Source organism: Hydractinia symbiolongicarpus, chromosome 7 (genome assembly GCF_029227915.1).
Source record: "Hydractinia symbiolongicarpus strain clone_291-10 chromosome 7, HSymV2.1, whole genome shotgun sequence".
NCBI classification, from domain to species: domain Eukaryota; kingdom Metazoa; phylum Cnidaria; class Hydrozoa; order Anthoathecata; family Hydractiniidae; genus Hydractinia; species Hydractinia symbiolongicarpus.
Genome location: NC_079881.1, coordinates 20,505,896 through 20,528,307, shown reverse-complemented (window position 1 = coordinate 20,528,307; position 22,412 = coordinate 20,505,896). Strand labels below are relative to the sequence as shown.

Below are 22,412 nucleotides of genomic sequence, written 5' to 3'. Positions count from 1 at the left end.
CCTTCTTTTCTTACCTGTCAGGATGCAGCACACACATTTATGGAACTTTGCAAACATTCATTATATATAAACGTTTAAAACCTGGCTGGACAATGTTTCTATGATGAGAGAAAATCTATATACAATAAAGGTCCATCTTCAATTTACTTTGACTCAAGTACCAAAGTTAAAAGAGCACTACAAAAAAAATTCGTGAAATAAAAAAAAATACGTATGCACGTGAAGAAGTGCATTATTTATAGCCATTCAGCTATAAAGCTAGCTAGCTAGCGAAGGGCTAGGAACCCTTCTCATAGACAGGAGACTCTAGCCCCAATTTGGTGATTTCCCTGATTGGGATGAATTGAATGCTGTTAAAGTTGCACTTAAACAGACGTTAGTCATTTTCCTGCTTTTACTTTTGCCATCAACATTCTTGTCTTGTGTTGCCTTTGTTTTCCCATGTGTGCTCTGTCTCCCGTGTTTACATTTTTCCTTGCCCGTATACTTTCCCCGCATTTCCCCGCATTTCGCAGGAACCACCACGGGAACATTTATTTTTTGCAATTTTCGCAAGAACTTACTTTGCTCATCCAAGTGTAACTTGAGAAGGAATTGATTATCCCGGGACAATTCCAAGACCGAAGGAGACGTAAAGAAATCTCAAACTTTAAAAAAACAAAAAATACAGTAAAATTTTAATATTACGAACAATCATTATAACGACCATATTGATTTACGAATCAAACTCTGTCAAAATTAAAGAATATCTTGTCCAAATACGACATATGATTTAGCACACCTTCGAAGCAAGCAAGTTTGTGAAAAGTATAAACAACTTCGTTTCCAGGGATTTTACCTTTTTGATTAATTTTATATTAATTTTGTTATTAGCCGCTCCGTAATGACGGCTCAGGGGCCAAGAGAAGCTGGGGACGAGGATCAGTTACAACCTCGCGTTCCTTCTCCCTGCACTTCGCCTTTGCATTTACAATAGCATAGACAAACAGAATTAGAATCTCAAACAGTAGCCTTTAATTAGTGCTTTGTTTTTGTTGATTAATTAACGTGAGTTAAAGGAGATTAATTTCTTTAAGTTTCTGTCACATTGGCTAGAATTAGTATTAACCCTTAGAATGGACACTGTACCGTTGGATAGCTTTTATCCTCTTTCTTAAACAACAGAAGCAATCCTCACAACAATCTAGCCGGCAAGGTGCTCCAGCTGTGATTCTGTTTTTCCTGATTTTCGACCGAATATCTATGTGAACGGTTTCTACGGAAGAAGAAAATTAACTAACCAAAATTAACTCGCGTTAACTCATAATGGTAACCGGGCTTCACTGTTGGGAACAGTAGAGAAAGGTACCCCCAGCGTTTTTTTCTTCTGTCATATCAAGATAAGGCAAAATCTCTGGGAACGGAGTGAGAAAGGTACAGGACCTCGCCAACGAGTTTTGGGGTCCGTTGGAGAAAGGAATTTTTTTGTGCGCACAAAAAGTGGATGAAAAACAAACAAAAAACTGGTAAAGGATTGTCGTCCTTTCAAAAGAGGAAACAAATCATCGCGATTTGACAGTGGAAAGAGTAAAGGGCTAGATTGTCGTGATACGAAATGCAAGTGACCAATGTATAAACAAGTCTCACTGGTGCGAAGTGAGAGTTGGTGAATACCTATTTTGATTTTGTATCTTGCCTTTATTTTTGACTGTTTTACCAAAGCTATTAACCCCGCAAAAATTTCGGGATTAATTCACGTGATGTCATCTATGTACTGACAATAATTGAAAAGTATTATTAACGAATCATTTGCAAATAAAAAAGTGTACCAAGACCCTCTTTATTTGAAAGCATCAAAGGCTCGGGAGCTGTTGATGAAAATTGCCCCGCTCTACGATAAAGCCTAGATTAAATAGAATTTACCCAGATGGGAGAAAATTATGTTATGCCACACGTAAAAGTTAAGAGAATATCACATACATACATTTAATACAATTCTACTAAAAAAAATCCTTGCCTTTTTATATGCCACCTTAAGGACTCTACCCTTAAGACTTTTTTTTAGAACGGAAAGCCCTCCAAGCCAATTTTAAAACTAGAGTCACCATGCACAAAATATTTTTTTCTCTCTGTTATAATTACAAATGCAAAAATTGTACGTACCCACTGTGCTGTTGTGTGTTTTTACTAATGAAGAAAAGTCATTTGGTTGGTGGAAATAAGTATTCTCTAAGCACATTACGAAACTCGCTGATGTAATGAATATGAATGCATGAAAAATGTGTTAACCTCAGAATATTTTTTAAAGAAAATTGCAGTGGCTGCAATTTACATTCTACTTTGTGTAAGTCATAGATTAATTATTTATAGTCAATCTAAAAGCAGCATATCTTAAATACTTTCTTCAGAACATTTGAACTTTATATTCATATTAAATATGAAATTTGTTTTAATTAACATTGATTTGAATAACATTAGCAGCTGTCATGGAAATTATCCTTTTACCTGTGCCAAATCAGCTGAGGTTAATGTTTTTTTAGAAAGCTAGTGTCAGCGTTATGGAATCACAAAACTATCAAGTTACAGACAAACGGTAAAATAGAATTATCTTGGATACAGTAACATGTAGTGTTGTTGCATTTTTGTTTTATAGACGAAAGGTAATGTTATAAATTTTACCACCCCAATGGATTTTAAGGAAGGCGAAATGCTACAACTGTTAAAATTAATACAGTACCTAACAAAAATAGAACTGATTTAACATCAAAAAAATTAATGCTGATGTTATCACTTTCTACTGACGTGACGTGATCAATTTGACAAAAATACTATTTAAATGCTGGGGGCGTTATGACCGGGGTGAGTCAGCTAAATTATGTGCCCTGTGTGCTTACGTGCCTTCATGCGTTAGTGCTTTGTGCCTCACGTGTTTTGTGCCTACGTGTCTTACGTGCCCTTGTGTTATAATTTATCCAGTGTAGTAGTGCTTTCGTGGCTGCTGTACTTTTCGTGTCCACTTTCTCTAGCACTTACTGGTTTTCATACAGCGCAGTCTGGGCACTAGTAAAGCGCTTGTAGGGACAAATTTTAGCCTTTTAATGTTCGACTCGATAGTATACTTTTATCTTACGTGACTTTTTTGTTCTTTTGTGTTTTAGGTATATATAATAAAAAATAAAAATACCTAAATGAATATGTTAAAAAAAGCATATATGAAGAAGACATTTTTTGTTTAGTTTAAAAACCCTTTTCGCGCATGTTCAAACACCTTCTTCGCCAATGTTTAAATGATTAGTAAATATGTTTTGAGAAACTTTTTGAAAAGGTGGAAATATAAACGACAGAATTTTTGAAATCAAAAAAAATCATTTTTCTATGAAAATTATAAAAAAAATGACGAAAAGGCATGATCTTTTTAATTTTTGCAAAATCAATTATTTCGATTTTGAGGAACTTATATAACATTTGAAAGTAAAAAGACATACGATAAGCTTCCGGCTTTTCTTAAGCCATGGTAACATCATTTTATACAAACTACGTTAGCAATGAATAATATAAATACAGTACACTCCCGATAACTCGAACCTCCAAGGGACCAAAAAAATAGTTCGAGTTATCGAATGCTCGACTTACCGGACCTTTGGATAACTGGAACTTTGGCCAATAAGTGAAAATAGTTGGAGTTATTAAAAGTTTTTTTCATTTCTATTCTAAGAAGAAAGGTATACAGTCAAAGTTATACATCACTGAAAAAAGACCATATCCAAAAACGGTTCGAGTTACTTGAAGTTCGAGTTATTAGGGGTTCGAGTTATTGGGTATGTACTGTATTAACATGTCATGAACAAGCGAGTTTTATCTAGGCTACGTTTCGACAGCTACAGCTGTAATCCAAGGGCAATGATCGTAATCATCTTTGGTTATTTATTATTTGAAGAGATAATTAGAAGATCGAAATTAACCAATCAGATCACAGCAATTAAAGTAATTAACTTTTTTCACGAATCCAGATGGAAGCAATAGATTAATTAAAATCTTTCCTTTTTCTAAAAGTTCGCTTTTTGTTACGAACCATTTTTTGCGCTTTTTTTTAAATGTTCGCTTTCCGAAGTGAGGGTAACCATATTTCTGAAAGTTGATAGGAAATACTATTGATATGAGTACAGTCGACGCTCATTATCTCGAACCTCCGTTATCTCGAACTTTCTCTATCTCGAACTTTTTCTTCGGTCCCTTGAGTTCTGTAAGCAATAGTAGGAAAAAAAACGTTCGGTATCTCGAACCTCCGTTATCTCGAACTTTCACTATCTCGAACTTTTTTCTCAGTCCCTTGGACTGATTTACGCTCGTTATCTCGAACTCTTGAAGAGGAATTTTGAAAAAAGAAGACCTTGCACTGCTTGTTTTAAAGTCACAAAATGTTGCAATAAAAAGAAGACATTCCATTGTAAAACAGGTAGATTTTGCAATGTTTTTTTTGTGATTTGTCAGAATGCCACCGAAAAGAAAGCTCGTTGTAAAAACTTTGGCAGAAAAATGCCAAGCATTAAAAGAATTGGAAAAAGGTATTCCAAATAAAGATATCGCTAAAAAGTACGGGGTGCCTAAAAACACGATATCAACTTGGCTAGCCAATAAGGAAAAACTTTTTTCTGCTCTCGAAAAATCTTCGAGCAAGAAAAGAAAGATCAGAGATGGTAAATTCTCAGAAGTAGATCTTGTCGTGTTCAAATGGTTTGTTTCACAACGAAGCAAAAACATACCAATCGATGGGACAATACTAAAGGAGAAAGCTAAAAGCTATGCACAGGAGCTTGGAGTAGAAGATTTCAAAGCTTCAGACGGTTGGCTTGGTAAATGGAAAAAAAGGTAAGAATATTAAATCTCTTTTTTTCGAATTGGTTTTATTTTGATATTAAAATCTTAAAAAGACTAACATAAACTAAATATGTTTCTTGAGTATCTCGATGCACTTTTCCGTTCCAATAAATGTCAAATTGCATGGCACTTGCATGCCTTCACCATCTCCCAAATTAACTGGTTTTCCAGTCACAGTTACTTTGCACGAGCCTAATTCATCAGCTCTGAGGAAATAAAATATTGTTTTAGCAAATTTTCCAGATTTTCCAAGTGGTAAATGTCCAACTATCTTGTTTTCTTTCTTGACACACACAGCATATTTGTCAACGGGATTATTAGGCTCTCCTTCGCATTGTAAAGTCTCCCCATTTTTTGGAGTCCACAATGCTTTATAAACGTGGAAGCCCTTAACATGTGAAGCCAATTCAAATTCTTTTATCATTAAAACATTGATTAATTTTGATCAATTATCATTTTTGCAAGATCCATCTTCTCCTTTTTCTCCTGGTTTGCTTTTCCTTGTTGCCATGCACAAGTAATAATGATAATGTTCACAGGGTGTTCACACAAGAATTTTTAAAAACATTCGAATTGAAATTCGAACATTCGTATTCGCAAAAATGCACGAACAGGTTAACAATAAATCTTTTATACAAGTCGGTATTTGTTTTATTTTCTATTTCAGGCACAATGTAACGTTCAAGACGGTCGTTGGTGAAAGCAATTCTGTTCAACCTGATATGATAGCATCTTGGTTTGAAACCACTTTACCAACATTATTAACTAACTACAAACTAGAAGATATTTACAATGCCGACGAATTCGGTCTCTTCTACCAATGCTTGCCAAATAAAACGTATCACTACAAATCCGAAAAATGCTCTGGGGGTAAAAATAGCAAAGTCCGAATTACCGGGCTTGCAGCTGCCAATGCTGTCGGAGATAAACTACCAATGGTTTGTGATTGGTAAATCGAAGAAAGCAAGGTGCTTCAAAAATGTAACATCCCTACCCTGCAGGTACAGAGCGCAGAAGAAGAGTTGGATGGACAGCTCTCTTTTTGAAGAGTGGGTGCGAGAAATCAATGCAATGTTTCTAAAAGAAGGTCGAAAGATAGTCTTGATCATCGATAATTGTCCCGCTCACCCTGATGTCGGTGGACTGTCCAACATTAAATTGATTTTCTTACCTCCAAATACAACTTCTGTGTCACAACCGATGGACCAAGGTGTCATAAGATGTCTTAAGTCTCTTTATCGCCAAAAATTGGTCAACATGATGATTCAAAACCTAGAAAAAGGCAAAGATCTTCCAAAAGTTTCAATTCTGCGTGCTCTTCAAATACTTGTTTCGTCGTGGGACAAAGTGAAGAAAGAAACCATCGTAAATTGATTCAAGAAATCAAAGCTTTCCAAGAAAGCTCAACAGAATGCAACTGATGATATTGATGATCCATTTAAACAACTGGAGAAAGATCTCACACAACTGCGTGCCATTGACGATACCATTATTCCTGCTGATCTCTCGGCCCGTGATGTAATCAACAATAAGTATACATGTACGCAAAATGCTGTTTTCTTTATTATCCATTTCCCTTTCTTGACCAAACAGTTCCTTCAAGTACCCTTAATTCAGGTGAATTTTAATTTTAAAAGCTTGCCCACAGATACTTATGACCGAACTACTGACCCTTGCCCTTTTCTGAAAATTTCAAAAAATTTCGAAAAACTCGTTATCTCGAACTTTTCATGAAATACGCTCGTTATGTCGAACCTCCGCTATCTCGAACGCTCGCTATCTCGAACTTTTCTTTCGGTCCCTTGGGAGTTCGAGATAACGAGCGTCGACTGTACTTCTGTCTATACTATTTATGGTTTCTTTTACTTTTCTTGCTGTCCAACCAAACTCTCGGTCTATGATCTTTTTATTGTCCAAGTCAATAACATGATCATTTTTCCAGCTATGGTCCGCAATCTCATTTTTGTCTGTATCTGCGCTGTGTACGCCTCTTTTGTGCTCTTGCACACGTTGTTTAAATATTCGTTTTGTTTCACAGACATAAATAGCATCACAATCCTTACACGGGGTTTCGTAGACAATGAAAAGATAGAAAATAATAGAAAATAATCGCAACAAGGTATCGAAAAAAAAACATTTGGAGAACCATCTTCGTCCCTAACATCCCTTTTCTCTCTGATAATCTTAGGAACAAAATGTGAAAATAATAAACATCTCGTCCGACGTCCGAGAGCTTTTTAGGTCTCAAAAGGTGTAACGTACTGTAAAATGATAAACATCTTACCCAAATTTCTTGGTTCTTATGAAAAAGAGAATCAACTTTGTCGTCCGATGGTACAAACCTAAAGTTAGAAATGAAATGTCAGAAATAATTTTAGATGTTACTATAGAAATATATTGGTCAGAAGAAACAAAATAAGAACAAGATTAAATATATCAATTTATCAAAATGACGTCACTTCTGATCTTGAACACCTATGAATGGTGCATAGTCAGGGCGCTGAGAGCCAAAAAAAGTCTGAAAAATGTCATTTTTTTGGAGGGAGGGGGGGGGGGGGGGATTCTAAATACCCGAAAGATCTCTCTCTACATACATTTCACCTCACTGGCCATGCTCATTTTCGTTCTAAGTTTAAAAAACAAACATTTAATTCGACCAAATAAACCTTCATTATTTCTGAAAATATGACGGTAATTTTTAATTGTAAATACGACGGGTTAAAAAAAAATATTTTCACTACTGTTTGGTACAGTAGACGTCCGTTAATTCGAACACGCAAGGGACTAAATTATTTGTTCGAATTAACGAATGTTCGGATTATCGGAAGTTCAGAAAAAACAAGAATTTTAATAAACGTTTAAAGGTTTTATGCTAATACAACTTTATTACAACTTTACTACAACTTTTTTTAAAAATCTTTTAACGTTGTTTGCTTGGCGATGGGCAAGGCCTCCAAATTCCATGTAAACTTCATTTTATTGGAAATGGCAATTTAATTGATAAATTGAAAGAAATTTTGCCACCATTGATGCAACAAAAATGAATAAAAATGAAAACGTTTTTTTTATTTTCCCATAAGATTTTATTTATCGATACACAAAATTTCGAATTAACGAGCATAATGCAACCTTGGTACTAAAAGATTGTTCGAATTAGCGAAATGTTCGAATTAGCGGAGTTCGAATTAAGCAGCTCAAAACATAAGACTTTATTAAACCAAACTCAAGGGACTTGGCAATTTGTTTGAAATAACGGAAAGTTCGAATTAAACGGCATTTGAATTAACGGACGTCTACTGTATTTCTAATTTGAATCTTTGTACTTTTAAATTGACATGTTTATTTTTTCCGAGTTTTACGGGGACAGGGGACCGACGAAAAAGTTCGAAATACCGAAAGGTCAAGATAAAAGACAGTCAACTTTTCGCCGACCTTTCAAGTTTGTTTGCGCTGTTGTTTAGATCGTTTAGCCGAAAACGAGGAACATAAAAATAGATAGAATATATGGTTAAAAGTATGTATTTGTTACTAAATTTAATTCTGCTTGGTAGCCATTTTTAAAATGAGGAGGATTCAAGAAATCCAAATTGTAAATGTGTTTTATATATTATTGGAACTTTTTATAAAATCAAATGTTTTTGTTCGAAAAATAAGGGAAAAGTTCGACATACGGGTATTCGAGGTATCGAACATCGACTGTATGCATTTCACAAAAGATCTATGCTATTTTTTACGCAAGAATATTTATACTCCAAGAGGACTCCTCAAAAAAAGACAATCTTTAAATGTTCTTTTGACACAAACAGTATAACTTCGTCTGTTTTAATTTTTAGAGAAATCCGACAGGACAAAGAGAACATAGCTCCCCTGAAATGCAGCAAAATCGATGATCAAAAATGCTATGATCGATATATGCATACAAAGGAATTGGAACGTATTAAATAAAACGGAGTAAAAAACGGACAAGATTGAAGAAAACTAGAACATCTGTTTGCCGAAAAGACACAGGCAATAATCTTTAAAAAAACATTTTTATTATTCCTACGTTAACTGCCCTTTGGATATAATAATACTTCATACAGATAGCTACGATTTAGAATCCGGTTCCGTTTTTACGTATTTTCGCATCAAGAAGAAAGACTGTTTTGTTACATCCATTGAAACATATTATCAGAAGTTATTTGAATTACCATATTCGCGAGAATTTAATTTCTTCTTCTAAGGTTGAACAGCAAGCGTTTTTTCGGCAAACACTGTCTTTCTTTAAGGTAGTTGTGAATAATCTTATTCTATTGATTGGAAACCTGCCAAAGCCACTCATGGACGTTTTAGTGGCTACCATCTCTTGCCGTGTATTGCGAGTGCCGCAAAATGTTGTGCGCTTTAATAATGCCATGCACAACCTGGTCACCATGTCTTAATGATGGTTGTGAAAACCAATAAAAATGCAATGTACTATATAAATCATCAGATTCGTCATTTAAATACGGAGAGGATATAGAAGGTGATTAAGATAATATTGTATGTCCGTGATGTCACATGACTTGGTTTAGGGCATTTAATTTCTATACATTTTGTGTTTTACACATTCGTAGAAATGTGTGATTTGGTATGGGCTGCGTTCTGTCACGGTGGTAACGAAAAGTTGAAAGGGGCGCGAATAGTATCAAAATCAAAGCCACGACAAATAGCGCGCTATATTGACCAAAAGTTTTTTGTTTATGTGTTATTTTTTTGCGTATAGCAGCGTTTTTTTGTTGTTTTCTTATTATCCTGTAACTTTATATAGTATACCCAAAAAAATGAAATCAGTAGATACATATTCTATTCGAATTTCGAGAAATCTCGCATCAAATGAGGGTGTTCATTGTCTTGAAATGATTATTTTGATTTACTGTATGTTGACAATTATCTCAGTTATCGAAAAATAGTCACAACTTTTAATATGATTCAATTTGTCATCATCTCTTTCTCTAAGCTTGTGCCTTAACATTTTATACCAAATTTTATCACTGTATATTTTATATTTTAATAAATACATTTTAATTTTTTATCATCACAGTGTTGTGTGAGTGTTCAAACCGCTTCAGTTCTTGTTGCTTTTACATGAGACAAATTCAAACTAGGGCGGAAATGTCGCATAGGTGCATCGCCAAAGAAGGATGATTTGAAGAAGATTAAGTGAATATCTGTACTATGCCAGAACAAATGTTTGTAAAGATAGATTAGGAGATGATACAATAAATAAGCATAAACTCTGTAGAAGGGGTGCAAAAATTGTCCTTCAAATCCAGACCACGCCGGTATAAAATGCTCTGCTTAGGTTTGTTAAGAAAAATATGTACAAGCAAGAAATAATTTACTGGGTTTAAATAGTGGGCGTATTCTTGCGTCGCTAAAAAAACACGCACAAACACAGATACTGTAACGTTGGATATTAGAAGAAAATTAAGAGTAAACATAACAGGTTTGTTGTACATAAATCAATTTAATTAATATTCAGGAAATTGAATTGCCATTACGAACTGTGGTTTCAGTTAAGAGGTGGGGGATAATATGAATCAGCACATCTGTAATATTCTCCTGGAATGCCGCTCTATACATTCATTAATGCAACTACAGTGGTCTTTCGTGAAGCGAAAAGGAATAAAATTAATAGACTCACTTGACATGTTGTTGTTCTACAGAAACATTGTTGCACCCGAACGGATGTAAGCTCTATCGGAGACGTCAAGATCTTTTTAAGACTACAGGGGTAATACTTAAATGCAGATGTAACCAGCAAAATAATTAACAAAATTTGGAGTATGGATGAAAACTAGATTGACTGGATAAAGGAAGAATCAAATATTATTCTACATGAGGTTGTGTAGCTGTTGTAAGGTATGTTACGGAAAACTTTATGTTGTCATAAAGATGTTCGTTTCAGGGAGGTTCAAAACTGTATCCTGTTCAAGCTAATATATTTAAGTTTACAGGGCTCGGAATATATAGCTTATAAAATCATATTTTAGCAAAAGGTCAATTTATCTTCTCCATGTCCATTTTCTATCACCGTTTGATACATGACAATTAAAAATAAACACTTCTGGCATTCAAGTAGACGATTTGTGTTTATGAAAAACCGTGTGTTGCACAATCCAACATTATCGTGGCAAATCATTTTACACAAGTAATAAAGCGTTAATAGCCGGATATAGAAGTTTGAATCGTTATCTTCCAATTCATCATTTTTTTCGATTACAGCCGTCATATTATACACAAGTGTTTGATCAATGTAAAAAAATCTGTTTTCTTGCGCATAATTTGATCATTTTTATTTATTTTGTTTTAAATAAAATTTCAAGGTGTCCTTTTGTGCTGTGAAGGTCAGTTTAGGACAAAATGCTAACTGAAAAATAAACACAATTGGATGTTGTGTTAACAATACGTTTATTCTGCAACAGTATATAATTTCCAAGCAGTTTTATATTTACAATAGTTCACCAAGGCCAGCTTCGTGTTTTAAATAAAAATAAATTTAAGTTAAATAAGATATTTTAGTGCAAATCTATTAACAAATATTATAAAAAAACAAAAACAAAAAACAAATCTTAATGTGACAGAAATAAATAATTTTTATAATGGCAACAAAATAAACATATGATCCAGAGGAGTAAGTTAGCAACAATTGCAGTCTGGCTCAATAATTACACATTCGTGACAAAAAAAATCAAATGAAACCACGCACACATAACAAAATTCTCTGCAAAACGCGTTGCCAGGTGATGGAAAAATAGGTACCGCAAAAATATTGCCTTTTTTCTTTTCCATTGTTTTGTATTCGATGGCTTGTCTGGATTTTTTTAAAACATATTTCATAAGTGGTAAGAATGCTTTGAAGAGCGATTGAGGTATTTGTACCCTTTTTTCTTTTCCTTTTTCATTATTCTCTCTTGAAGATACTTTGTTTTGGGTATTTTTGATTTTTAGAAACGGTTTCTGCGCATCTTTTGTTGTTGTTGTTTTTGTTCCTGATTTGTTTTTCGTCGTTGTTGTTTTTGCCGCCGTCGTTGTATTTGTCGTCGTTGTTGTATTTATCGCTGTCGAAACCATTGACGTTGTTTTAGCATTTTTTGTCATAATCGCTTTGAAATCTTTTGCAGTAAGAGACTCTGGGTTGACTTTCTTTAATTTGATGGCAGGAAGTGAGTTGTATTCAACAGTTGCTGAATTTTTGTTGTTCTTCTTCCATACCATACCGATCGCTGACTTCAACATTATCAGGCAAAGAAAGGTGATTATCTAAAACAGGATATATTTTATGTAAAAAATTGCTTTTGTATTTCGATGGCAGCAAAAATTGTGAATTATCCAGAAGGATTAAGCTTAACTTGAAGAAGCACCTTAAGTTCAACTTGAAGAAGCACCTCAAGACCATCATAGATCAACTTAGTGTATAACTCATTTAGAACATAAATTAATTGTATTGTATTTCTGATCAATGGTGACTAATATTGATATTTAAATAATCTTACCTTCATCCTTGATATAAGGTTGATTTGAAGAGATGTCGCTGTTGAGTTGCTCTTGCTTGCAATGATAAAAATCAAAATCTTCCATCTTATTTATACTTTTTCTCAGTTCCAATAAAAGTTACGTGTTGCATGTAGGATGGATGAATTATAGCATATTTTCTAACCACAAAAAATTAAAACACCTACCCACATAGTTGATAGCCCTTACCACACAATTAACTGCGACTTAACCATCTTAACTAGGGGCGACAAAATTATCTTTCTCTTTAAAGCTTCTCAATTTAATGGTGCAGGCAATGAGTTTTGCTAAAACCATGTCCGTTACGTTAGACTTATGACGCTTTTATCAATGGCTGTGGTTTTAAATTATACCGACTCTTGCTATGTCTTCCTATGAAACTTATTACATGGGGTTTTAAGCTGGTTGGTGGTAATACTTTTTCCTGTTAACCTTTATTTATGTTAGTCATATGGTTTATTTTGTTGTATTAAAAAAATAAATTATTTGATACTACTCTAATATTAGTCCTTATCGTTGACGTGTTACCCAAAAATATATAGCAAACTTTATTACTTTGATACCTCCTGATATGATTCTCCATATTAAAAATACCTTTTCATTTCATTGAAATGCTCTATTGGCAGTAATCCTAGATGTGTAGCCATAGTTTTTTCCCTTCACTCGTGTGAAACCAATTCCAAATCCTAATACACTTTAGGATGGTATTACAACTTATCAAAATCATCGTTAGAAGATGGAAGTTTTCCTTTAACAGATGAGTAAATGTTTTATCACCTTTGACAGAATAACTCGAGCAATGTGGGTTACATACTCTCAAGATGATTTAAAATGTGTAACTGCTTGACCTAAACATACACATTTACCCCCAGAATAGTGCTAGTATGAGAGTGTGGTAATCTGAAAGGTGTAAAATTCTGAATTTGAAACTGAGTTTTAATAAACACCCAAACAATTATTTCAATAAATTGCACTGTTTACAGCGGTATCAATCTATTGCATACCTTATAAGCATCGTCTTGCCTCATCGTTTTGGGGCGCTAAGAGAACCGACTAGATTTACTGATAATTTTATAAGGAAATCTCTAAATTGGTATAACGGATGGATATAACTAGAGATCTTATAGAGGGTACATGTATCGAATAATATGAATACAGTTAAGCAAACTAAGTTTCTATCAAAATAAAATGCATTAAAAGGTAGGTAGGTAAGTAACCGATTGTTTCAACGTCCTTAGATGGCACTAAATGGGCTGACAACACTACTTTTAAAGTGCGTTGAAGTGGGGACTCAAGCCTGAAACCTTTTGATTACAAGTCGAATGCGCTACCAATACACCATCATAAAAAACTAAGCTTTGACGCTCCTTTGATTTGAAATTCGTGATTACGCACCATTATATTTTTCATTGCTAAGATGGTTGAAACCACAATTATTCATCAGATTCTAATGTCGTGTTCTTTTTCAGGAAGCGTAACTTTTTAATTTATAAAAATCATTTTTATTCATTCATATTGTCGTAAGGTCAAAGTTAGGTATACCACAAAGAAAAAAATCAGAAAGATGCATCGTCACCTACATATACCAATACACTGTTTATAATCGACTTGACGCCTACGAATAAATAATAGCCCCTAGTCGTATTAAATGCCACCCAGTTAATAAGTACCAATAAACGCCTCCCCTCTGAATAATCGCTCATACCGGAATAAACGCCCGAGTTAGGGTTTCACAATTAGTATACAATCATATGCACTCATTTAAAAAATAAATTTAAATATTTATCTGGCGAGTAGAGCTTGAAAAAATAAAATATTTTCTAACTATACATTTGCTGGTTCTATCCAAATTGAATAAGAAATCCATGCGACAGTTGAAGCCCATAACACGCCCATAATCACCCACAATCCCAAGATTGCACAGGGTAAATTCTCGTCATTGACAGCAAAAATCTTTTGTAAATCCAAGTAAAATATAAATGTAGAGTCAAAACATTTTTTGGACTAATCATGACTCATTTTTTTTGACTGCCATAGTTCTGATCCCTGAGGGAATATCATGACTCCTGTATGGCTAAGTACTTTATATCTGTTTAAGAACTGTTTTTTTTATTATTATTATTAATATAACGAACGAAACGCGAAATACGTTTAAAGAGAAGGTTGGGATTTCTCTTCAGAGAAACCCAGGTTGTGATACAGACAGATAGCAAACACACTATGGAAAGATCAAGTTGGAATGGATAAAAATAGGTACGCTGATAAGAGATCAACCATGTTTGCAGTGAAATAGGTTAAGTATTTTCACCTGAAATCAGAACTAATTACATTTTTGCGTGTGTTGGAAATGGAATCGCTCCAAATTAATTTTTAACCAGATTGATCTATCATGTGCAAAATGTAGCCTCATTTAACCTTATAATGTAATTACTTCAATAAATCTTATCTGTTATAATATTCCTCCATTCCTGACATGTATACAACCACGCAAAGAATTCCTAATTTAAATTTCAATAAAACTTTCTTCTACATGATAAAACTTTCTCTATCTTGCGTATATAGTGGAAAAAGATAAGATATAATCAGGATATAGTTTTAAGAAACACTAGTCGTTAGCCCGTGGAAAATCCACGGGTTCGCCTATGCTTTTTATACCGCATTGCGTGCTTCTCACTATTGCGCAGCTAAGCTACCATTTTGAGTGACAGACAGACGGACGAACAGACATTACGGGCATTATAATATAGATAACCATTAAATTTCATCTCTTTTCAAACTAACGAAACTGTGCTGTCCACTAGACGAGACTTGAGGTAAAGAAGGGAAAGCGAAGTCAGTTTAACTTCTTGTTTTTTAGTCATAAACAACTCTCTTAGCACCAGATATTACATGTGTACTTTCATAATGGGTTCGACAAGAACACGAAATAAAGTTTATGACATTAAATTATCTGATAGCAATAAAATGGAACGATGTTGTTACAAGGTTATAGACTGCGAACTCAAAATTCATAATTGACGTGTCTGAAGAAAATTAAAATAATAAGGAGGAAACCATCCTAATTTTAAAGAAACTTTTTTAATATGATTAACTAGCTGAATCATGATTGGTAGCATGCTGAAAAAGAAAGGGCATGAAAAAATGTTCTTTTAACAATCAAACTTTTAGAAAGTGAGCAAATGGTAAAAAAATCATAGATTACTCAACTCAATTCTTTTCTGTTAATGAAAAATGGCAGGGGTACCTCTGTTTAATTTTTACAACATCATTTTATTTTTAGTCCCCCTTCATGACGGAATAATTGAAGAAAGAAAGGAATTAAAAAGTAGACATAGGTATTTTGAAGGAAAAGCTCACTTTCGCAATATGTAAAAACCTCCCAAAAATGGGATAGTGTTTATTTAAGATAACCAAGACATACATACCAAAAATGTTTAAATTTGCTGATAAAATAACGGAGTGCGACAGCACTATTTCAAAATTTTTTAATACATTATATCTAAAGTCTGAAGTCAAATTTACAGTCACATACTATAGACTGTTTATCCTCCAGACAACTTTTTCACTGCTTGTGAAAATCCTGGGAGATTCATAACTAAAATGTATCATCTGTACTGGCCTGAAGTAACATCTACCGAACGCAAAGCTTTAAATATCACCAAAAAAACTGGATTGTTTTCTGTGAAGAGCGAAAACTGTGGCTTCTGGTGATGCTATAAACACTCTTTATTATCGTGCTCTTATATGAACTTGTCACCCGAGAATGGGTGATAAAAATTAAAGCGAGAAGATCTTAAGCTAAATTTGGCAATGATATGTTATTGCTACCATGATCTAATTGTTCGTAAGGAATTTTCTTGTTACAGTAAATGTTGCCTTAATCAGCTATTTTTCTGGCGATAGCTTATTACAACGGTTTACTATCGCCAAAGTAAAATGTCCTGCAAGCCAAAATTTAGCATTATCTTCAACATGAAAGACGTCAAAGACGCATACAACTACAAACTTAACCTTGTTTTCAATTCAATTATTTGAATTTTTTTATATTTTTGTGTGCACTTAAACACAAAGATACCGTCATGCGTCTTCATAAATATCCCTAATCATGATTTAGGAAATATCCAAATGTTGTTCCCAAATTCCTAAAATGCCTTTTCTTTTATTCGAAACCATATGTACAGACGACAAAATATTCTATAAACAAGTGAGAGATACACTATAATGTCTAATTTGTTTTGTGTATTGAATCAACAATCATGGACAAATATATGATCAGCAAATCGCAGTTCCTGCCCAATTTTTAGAACGAATCATCGGAATAAAATTGTGCAATTGTTACTTTTTACGTCGATTAAAGAATTGGAAGATTCATATTTCCAGCGCCTGTTATCTCTTTTATATATCAGAACAAAAAAAACCCATACGTCATAAAAAAAGTTTACTTAAATAGAGATAGAGATGAGATAGGTATCTTTTTACTTGAACAAAGTTAATTACAGTAGTTGAATGCTATAACATGAAGTTAAAAAAAAAAAAAAAAAATTCGTACAACAGTAAAATATATAATAACGCTATGTACTTAAACACTTTTAGAAACTCACAAAAAGCTAGTCTCGTCGTTGAGAACCTGTTGAAATGATATAATACTCGCGAAGATTATGCTGAAAAGTGCTTATGTTAAAATATTTACGATAAAGTAAAATAACCTACGTAAAAAATAAATTTTATTTATCCACTTTACAAACAAGAAAAAGAGAAAGAGATTGCTCAATTTGTATAATGTAAATGTTTTCTTTTTAAAAAAAACGTTTGAAGAATTGTTCATTATTAAGAATTTATAAACATTGTATGTTCTTTTCCAGATAAGCGGACCACGATATGAAACTGACAGGTCTCAGTCTGTATGGTTGATAGCTGGTCTAGTTGAATATTTACCCTGTGTAAAGACACTAGAAATTATTGGAGTATAGATTTCCTTTCAATTTATGCATAAAACAAACGTTCTGAAAAGTATTTATCTGAATATTAATGCGTTTTTAGATTGTAGTAAACATTTTTGCAATGCAAAAATTTATCTTTAAAAAAAGTTCTTATGGCATGTTTCTGATATTATATTGATTCAAGATTTACTAGTAGCTACTGCCCCAAACTATATTTGCTTAATTTATGCGACTATGTATTATAAAATAAATTTATTAAACAATTTTAAGAGATGTCGAGCTCTGGATACCAACAGATTTAAGAATTTTCGTACATACAGTTTCAATTTGTCTTCTTCAGGTAAGGTTCTAATCAAGTATAAAACCAAGGAATTTTATTTCTGTTTAACGTGAGATTGTAATATCTCCGATTTTCAGTTCAGGTGATATCTGTTAGTAGTCTATTCCTTTTATTAAGTTGGTAAAATAATGCAAATTTAGTCTCCTTTAACATTTAAAGATAGTTTAACCAATCTGTCAAAGTTATTAATTCCGTGTTTACAGTTCTATAAAGAGTTTTGAGATTTTTATGAGAAAAGTTTGGTGTCATCTGGCAAACATAGTGACGTGTAGAAATTGAGTGGAACAGTTATGATTGTTAACGTAAATCAAAAACAAGAGAGGACCAAGTTAAGAGCCTTGTGGCACTCCACATTTCATCATCAGCTCATTGGTTCTTTTCTTGGGAATGCCAACATCAACAAAATGTTTGCGATAGATAAGTTTTAAACGACATTGGTGTAATACCGTCTATACTAAATAGATGTAGTTTGTCAGTTACAATCTTTTAAACGGTTGATAAACACACATAGGGAATATTTTTCGCTTAGAAAGAAATTGTGTATATTTTCCACAAATTACATAATGGCGTGTTTTATCGAGTGCTGCTAAGGAAAGCCAAAAAATTGTGTTTTAGTGCAGTAATTGAAGACTCAGTTATACATCATTTTTTTCAACAGAGCTTCAAAAAAATTGGCAATATCGAGACGTGTTTTGTCGAGTGCTACTTTAGAGAAAGGCATATTGTGTATTAGTGAATTGAAGACTTAGTTATACATAATTGTTTTCAACAGCTTTAAAAAAATTAGCAATATCGAAATTGGTCGGCAGTTTTAACTACGTCTAGAATAATGCCTTGTGATAATGATTGCTTAAGAATATGGAATTTGTTTAATTGTATAACTGCACTGCTAATGTTATTTTAACCTAGAGCTCATCTTTCTTAGGCTTCTAAAAACATTTTTTAGTTTTTCTATTTGAAGTTCATCGTTTAGTATTTTAATGTTACAGCTCGGTAGATATCTTTTGTAGTTCATATTGCTCGTAATTATTAAAGCCAAATTTGGCCCAACGTATTTACCAATTTCTAAATTTCGTTTTGAATAATATTATTGTCATATGTGATCCTGTTGGAAATACTGTGTTAAACATTTGACTTCCTTCCTATTACTTCATTTATTTTTGCGTCATTTTTATAATTTGGTACCATAATGATTCACCATGGCTACCTCCAAAAAACATGAACAAACAAAAATGGTTAAAGTCAACTACTCATACCGCGATTGAAATCGTTGCATGTGGACAATTACAAAACTATTTCAAAAAAGCGTTATTCATTTGTTTTTCGTCCAAATAACTTAACTAAATAAATATATTATTTCTGATGGAAAAAAGCACATAATATTCAGATCATGTGACCAAAATTATCAGCTAGGTACAGTTTGAAACTTTTCTATCTTTGAATACATTTGTGACATTATCACCACCAGAATTAATCAATCAATAAAATTAAGCATATCGATCAAAGTATCTACAAATATGTAGATACGAGCCAAAATATGTGGGGTGAGGTTAAATATTTTAAACTACAATAAAAAATTTACTGTCACGGTAGAAATTTTTTTTGCATGCGTTGTAGATGGAATACCTCCAAACCAATTTTTGATCCGTTTGATCTATTAGGCGCAAAATGATTTTGCATAAGTACGACCTCATATGACCCTATCTGGCAATTACTCCAACGAATGATTTATGCGATCTAATTACATGCTTTTGAGTGGAATAAAATGAAACGTTTTAACTTCCGTTATTTTGGATTCGATGAAATTGAGATAAAAAGAATCAAACTGTTTGTTGGCAATTACAAACCATTTTTAGAAATGATGTCAAAATTATTACTAAGCTTGATCATTTTTCGCATCAACTTTTAAAATGCGCGAACTGTTTGGATATTTGTCCGGCTCAGTTTAAAATTAGGCAAACTTCGAAAACTTCCAATATTACTGTATAATGAAATAGTTTAAGCACCAGAAACCATGGTTAGGCCTAAAGTATTTCTTCTTCATTGCTATTAAACAATTAACTAACACTTTCATAGCAATGACGAACCCTAAAAATAATAATGCCTGAATGCACAGAAAAAAAAAGAATTGCATTCTTTTCAAATCAATTTAATATGAGCCTGCTACTAGTTTCTTTTAATCAAATTAATTTGATTTAAAAAGATTGTGAGCTCCGCAGTCGCAGCTTGATTACGTCTGTACAGTGTATTATACAAGTACATACAATTTTATAGCATTAATTGTGTACAATATCGTGTGTTATTACCCGGCATCCATATTTTCGAAAATCGCACAATGTGATTGGTTAGAACTTATGTCATAGTGGGCAATATTCCACCGTATTGCCCTCACAAACAGTTATTATATGGTTAATATTGACCGACGTCAAAGCATTGCCCGAGATTGTGAGGGCAATACGTGACAGGTCAATATTTGAAGGTATTGCCCGAAATAAGCAGTTATTATATGGATTATTATCCGGGTACTGCATTTTTCGATAAAAAATATAACATTATAAGCAGGAAGTAGAAACCATGTCGTTACAGAAACTATTCCCATATGGAACGTACATTCGAACCTAAAAATATATATATTTTTTGAATCGAATATCGTGTAAACATTACAGGTTTTTATTGTAGCTACAAGCATTCTTTAAAAGATACTTTTTATAAAGTTAGACATAACGTTTAAAACAAGAAAAAATAAATTGACTTTTTTTTTGACTATCTTCTTCCAAAAGGCGGAAAAAATAGATTTGGACCAAAGTTTATGTTAAATGTAGTTATTTATCGAAGCTGCTACCTTGTAGTTGGTTACAAATAAAAGTTAGTTAACTTATGTTTTGCGTTTTGTTTACTTTTTTCCGTGTTTATTTACATTTAATTCTACCATATTTAAACTTTAAACACGGTTGATATGGTAGCGGGCAATACCGTGGAATATTGCCCGCTATGACGTAAGTTCTAACCAATCACATAGCGCGATTTTTAAAAATATCGATGCCGCCCTTTTACTCGGGTAATAATCTCCGGTATTGCCCTCATAAACAGTTATTATAGGGTTAGTACAATATAGTGTGGCACAATATTTCATATATATATTGTGTGCAATATATTGTAGCAGTACAAACTACTCCTTAGGCAATTTCAAAAATTTCAATAAAAACATCAGCGAAGGAAAATTGAGATTGTTAACAAGTTGCGGATAAAGATCGCATCTAGTAAAAAATAGGGTGTCTATCCACATTAAACAGAGCCTACGCGATATGCAAAATGAAATAATTCGATGCAAAAATGAAATGATTATTCCTGCAACGACTTTCTGTGAACAGAACCATCGAAAAAATGGCGACATTAAAAGGTAAGCAAACCCTTAAGTTTTCACTTCATGGACTAGATGACTAGTAAGCTCTTTAAGTTTACTTTTACAAGTTTGCTTTTAATTTCTACTACCGAATTATACCTATTCGCAATTCGTGAACATGGTATCTAAATATTTTAAATAAGGTTTGAAAGCTTTGGGATTGCAAATACAGTTTTTCTCAGAAAAGTGCTGACATAAATCAATTTATGAGTTGTTATACAAACGACGCTCTTGTCAAATTAATGTAGAGAAAATTATATTTAAACTAGATAAGGTCAACATAACAAGCCGCAAGTATCATTGAATTAAAATTAACGCTAAGATTGAGTCGTTGAAAGAAATTTCTTTGGACGCAGTTTGTTGCAATTTTCTCTTTGTTCGGCGAAATACTTGAGGAAGCCTCATTTTACACTCGTCCTCATTTTAAATACGAGGGCTTCAATAACCCAAAGCATCTGAAATGTTTTGCATTTCGGTTATCGGGCAAGTTCTTCAGTAAAATAAAATCTAACAAGTATAAAATACGATATTTTCATTAAAAAGAACTGAATAAGGCGTTGTAGTCTTAAATAAACAGAGAAAGGGAGAAAATGTTACACATGAAACAGTCACCGTAATTGTTTGAGATTTACTCATTTATGGTTTTTTCGAACTTCAGGTTAAGATTCTAGCTGCAAAGCATATTTTCTATCGTTTTACAAAATTATTGTCGTTTAAATTTCGCTTCGCTAAATTTCAATAACAATCAATCTGAGCAGATTATATTTTTCCTTAAATTTAATTTTTAGGATCCTTGAAAGCTTTAAAAATTAAATAGAAAATCTTTCTTAAATATTCAGAAAGTCACGCCCCTAACGAAAGTTCATCAGGCGCCAATATAATTATGAAGTACACAACAACAACACATTCTGATGGTTTCGTTTAGCTAAGCAAGTTAATTCTTCCAGTATAAGTAGAAATCCTCTTTAGTTAAGTCTACAAAGACGTTTGCAAAGTAATTCACATTCTATAAATTGACTTCCCCAGCAACTTTTCTTTTTAGCGGTCTGATGGTAAATGATTTGGACCTGACGAGAAACATTATGATAATGTTACAATAATAAAAAAAATAATAACATACGAATTAATTTTTTTTTACATATATACATTAGTAAACCATTACAGGAAATCCTTAATTTATAAATAATCGTAGACTAGCTTTGAAGAGACGCCACGTCCTGCAACTACAACTGTCTCAATTCTGCCTTGAAGGACTGCAACATATTAAGTGTTTCAAACAGAGCTTCTTTTCTCTATTAAACGTTTGAGAGAAATTATATTTTCAACTTGTGTGACT

At 33.1% G+C, this 22,412-nt stretch overlaps 3 protein-coding genes across 5 annotated transcripts in view; 2 read left to right on the top strand and 1 right to left on the bottom strand.

Annotated features, from left to right (window-relative positions):
* LOC130649340 (phospholipid-transporting ATPase ABCA3-like) overlaps nt 1-2,250 on the bottom strand; it is a 29,181-nt gene extending 26,931 nt beyond the window's left edge. The window contains exons 1-2 of one of the 3 annotated variants that reach the window (XM_057455603.1): nt 1,997-2,058; nt 15-98 (exon numbers count right to left, since the gene is read on the bottom strand). The gene's annotated coding sequence lies outside the window, so the exon portion shown is untranslated. Of the gene's footprint in view, nt 1-14; nt 118-1,996; nt 2,059-2,142 lie in introns of those variants that run through there. The other 2 variants (XM_057455605.1, XM_057455604.1) reach the window with 2 other exon arrangements.
* A 1,977-nt stretch (nt 2,251-4,227) lies between these two features.
* On the top strand, nt 4,228-5,459 carry LOC130649339 (tigger transposable element-derived protein 2-like). The gene has a single exon (XM_057455602.1). It carries the CDS (start codon nt 4,472-4,474, stop codon nt 4,850-4,852), a length of 381 nt encoding a protein of 126 aa, XP_057311585.1. The 5' UTR covers nt 4,228-4,471; the 3' UTR covers nt 4,853-5,459.
* On the top strand, nt 5,367-6,231 carry LOC130648606 (tigger transposable element-derived protein 6-like). The gene is made up of 3 exons (XM_057454659.1): nt 5,367-5,374; nt 5,525-5,806; nt 5,859-6,231. Exons 1-3 carry the CDS (start codon nt 5,367-5,369, stop codon nt 6,229-6,231), a joined length of 663 nt encoding a protein of 220 aa, XP_057310642.1.
* Nucleotides 6,232-22,412: the final 16,181 nt, after the last annotated feature.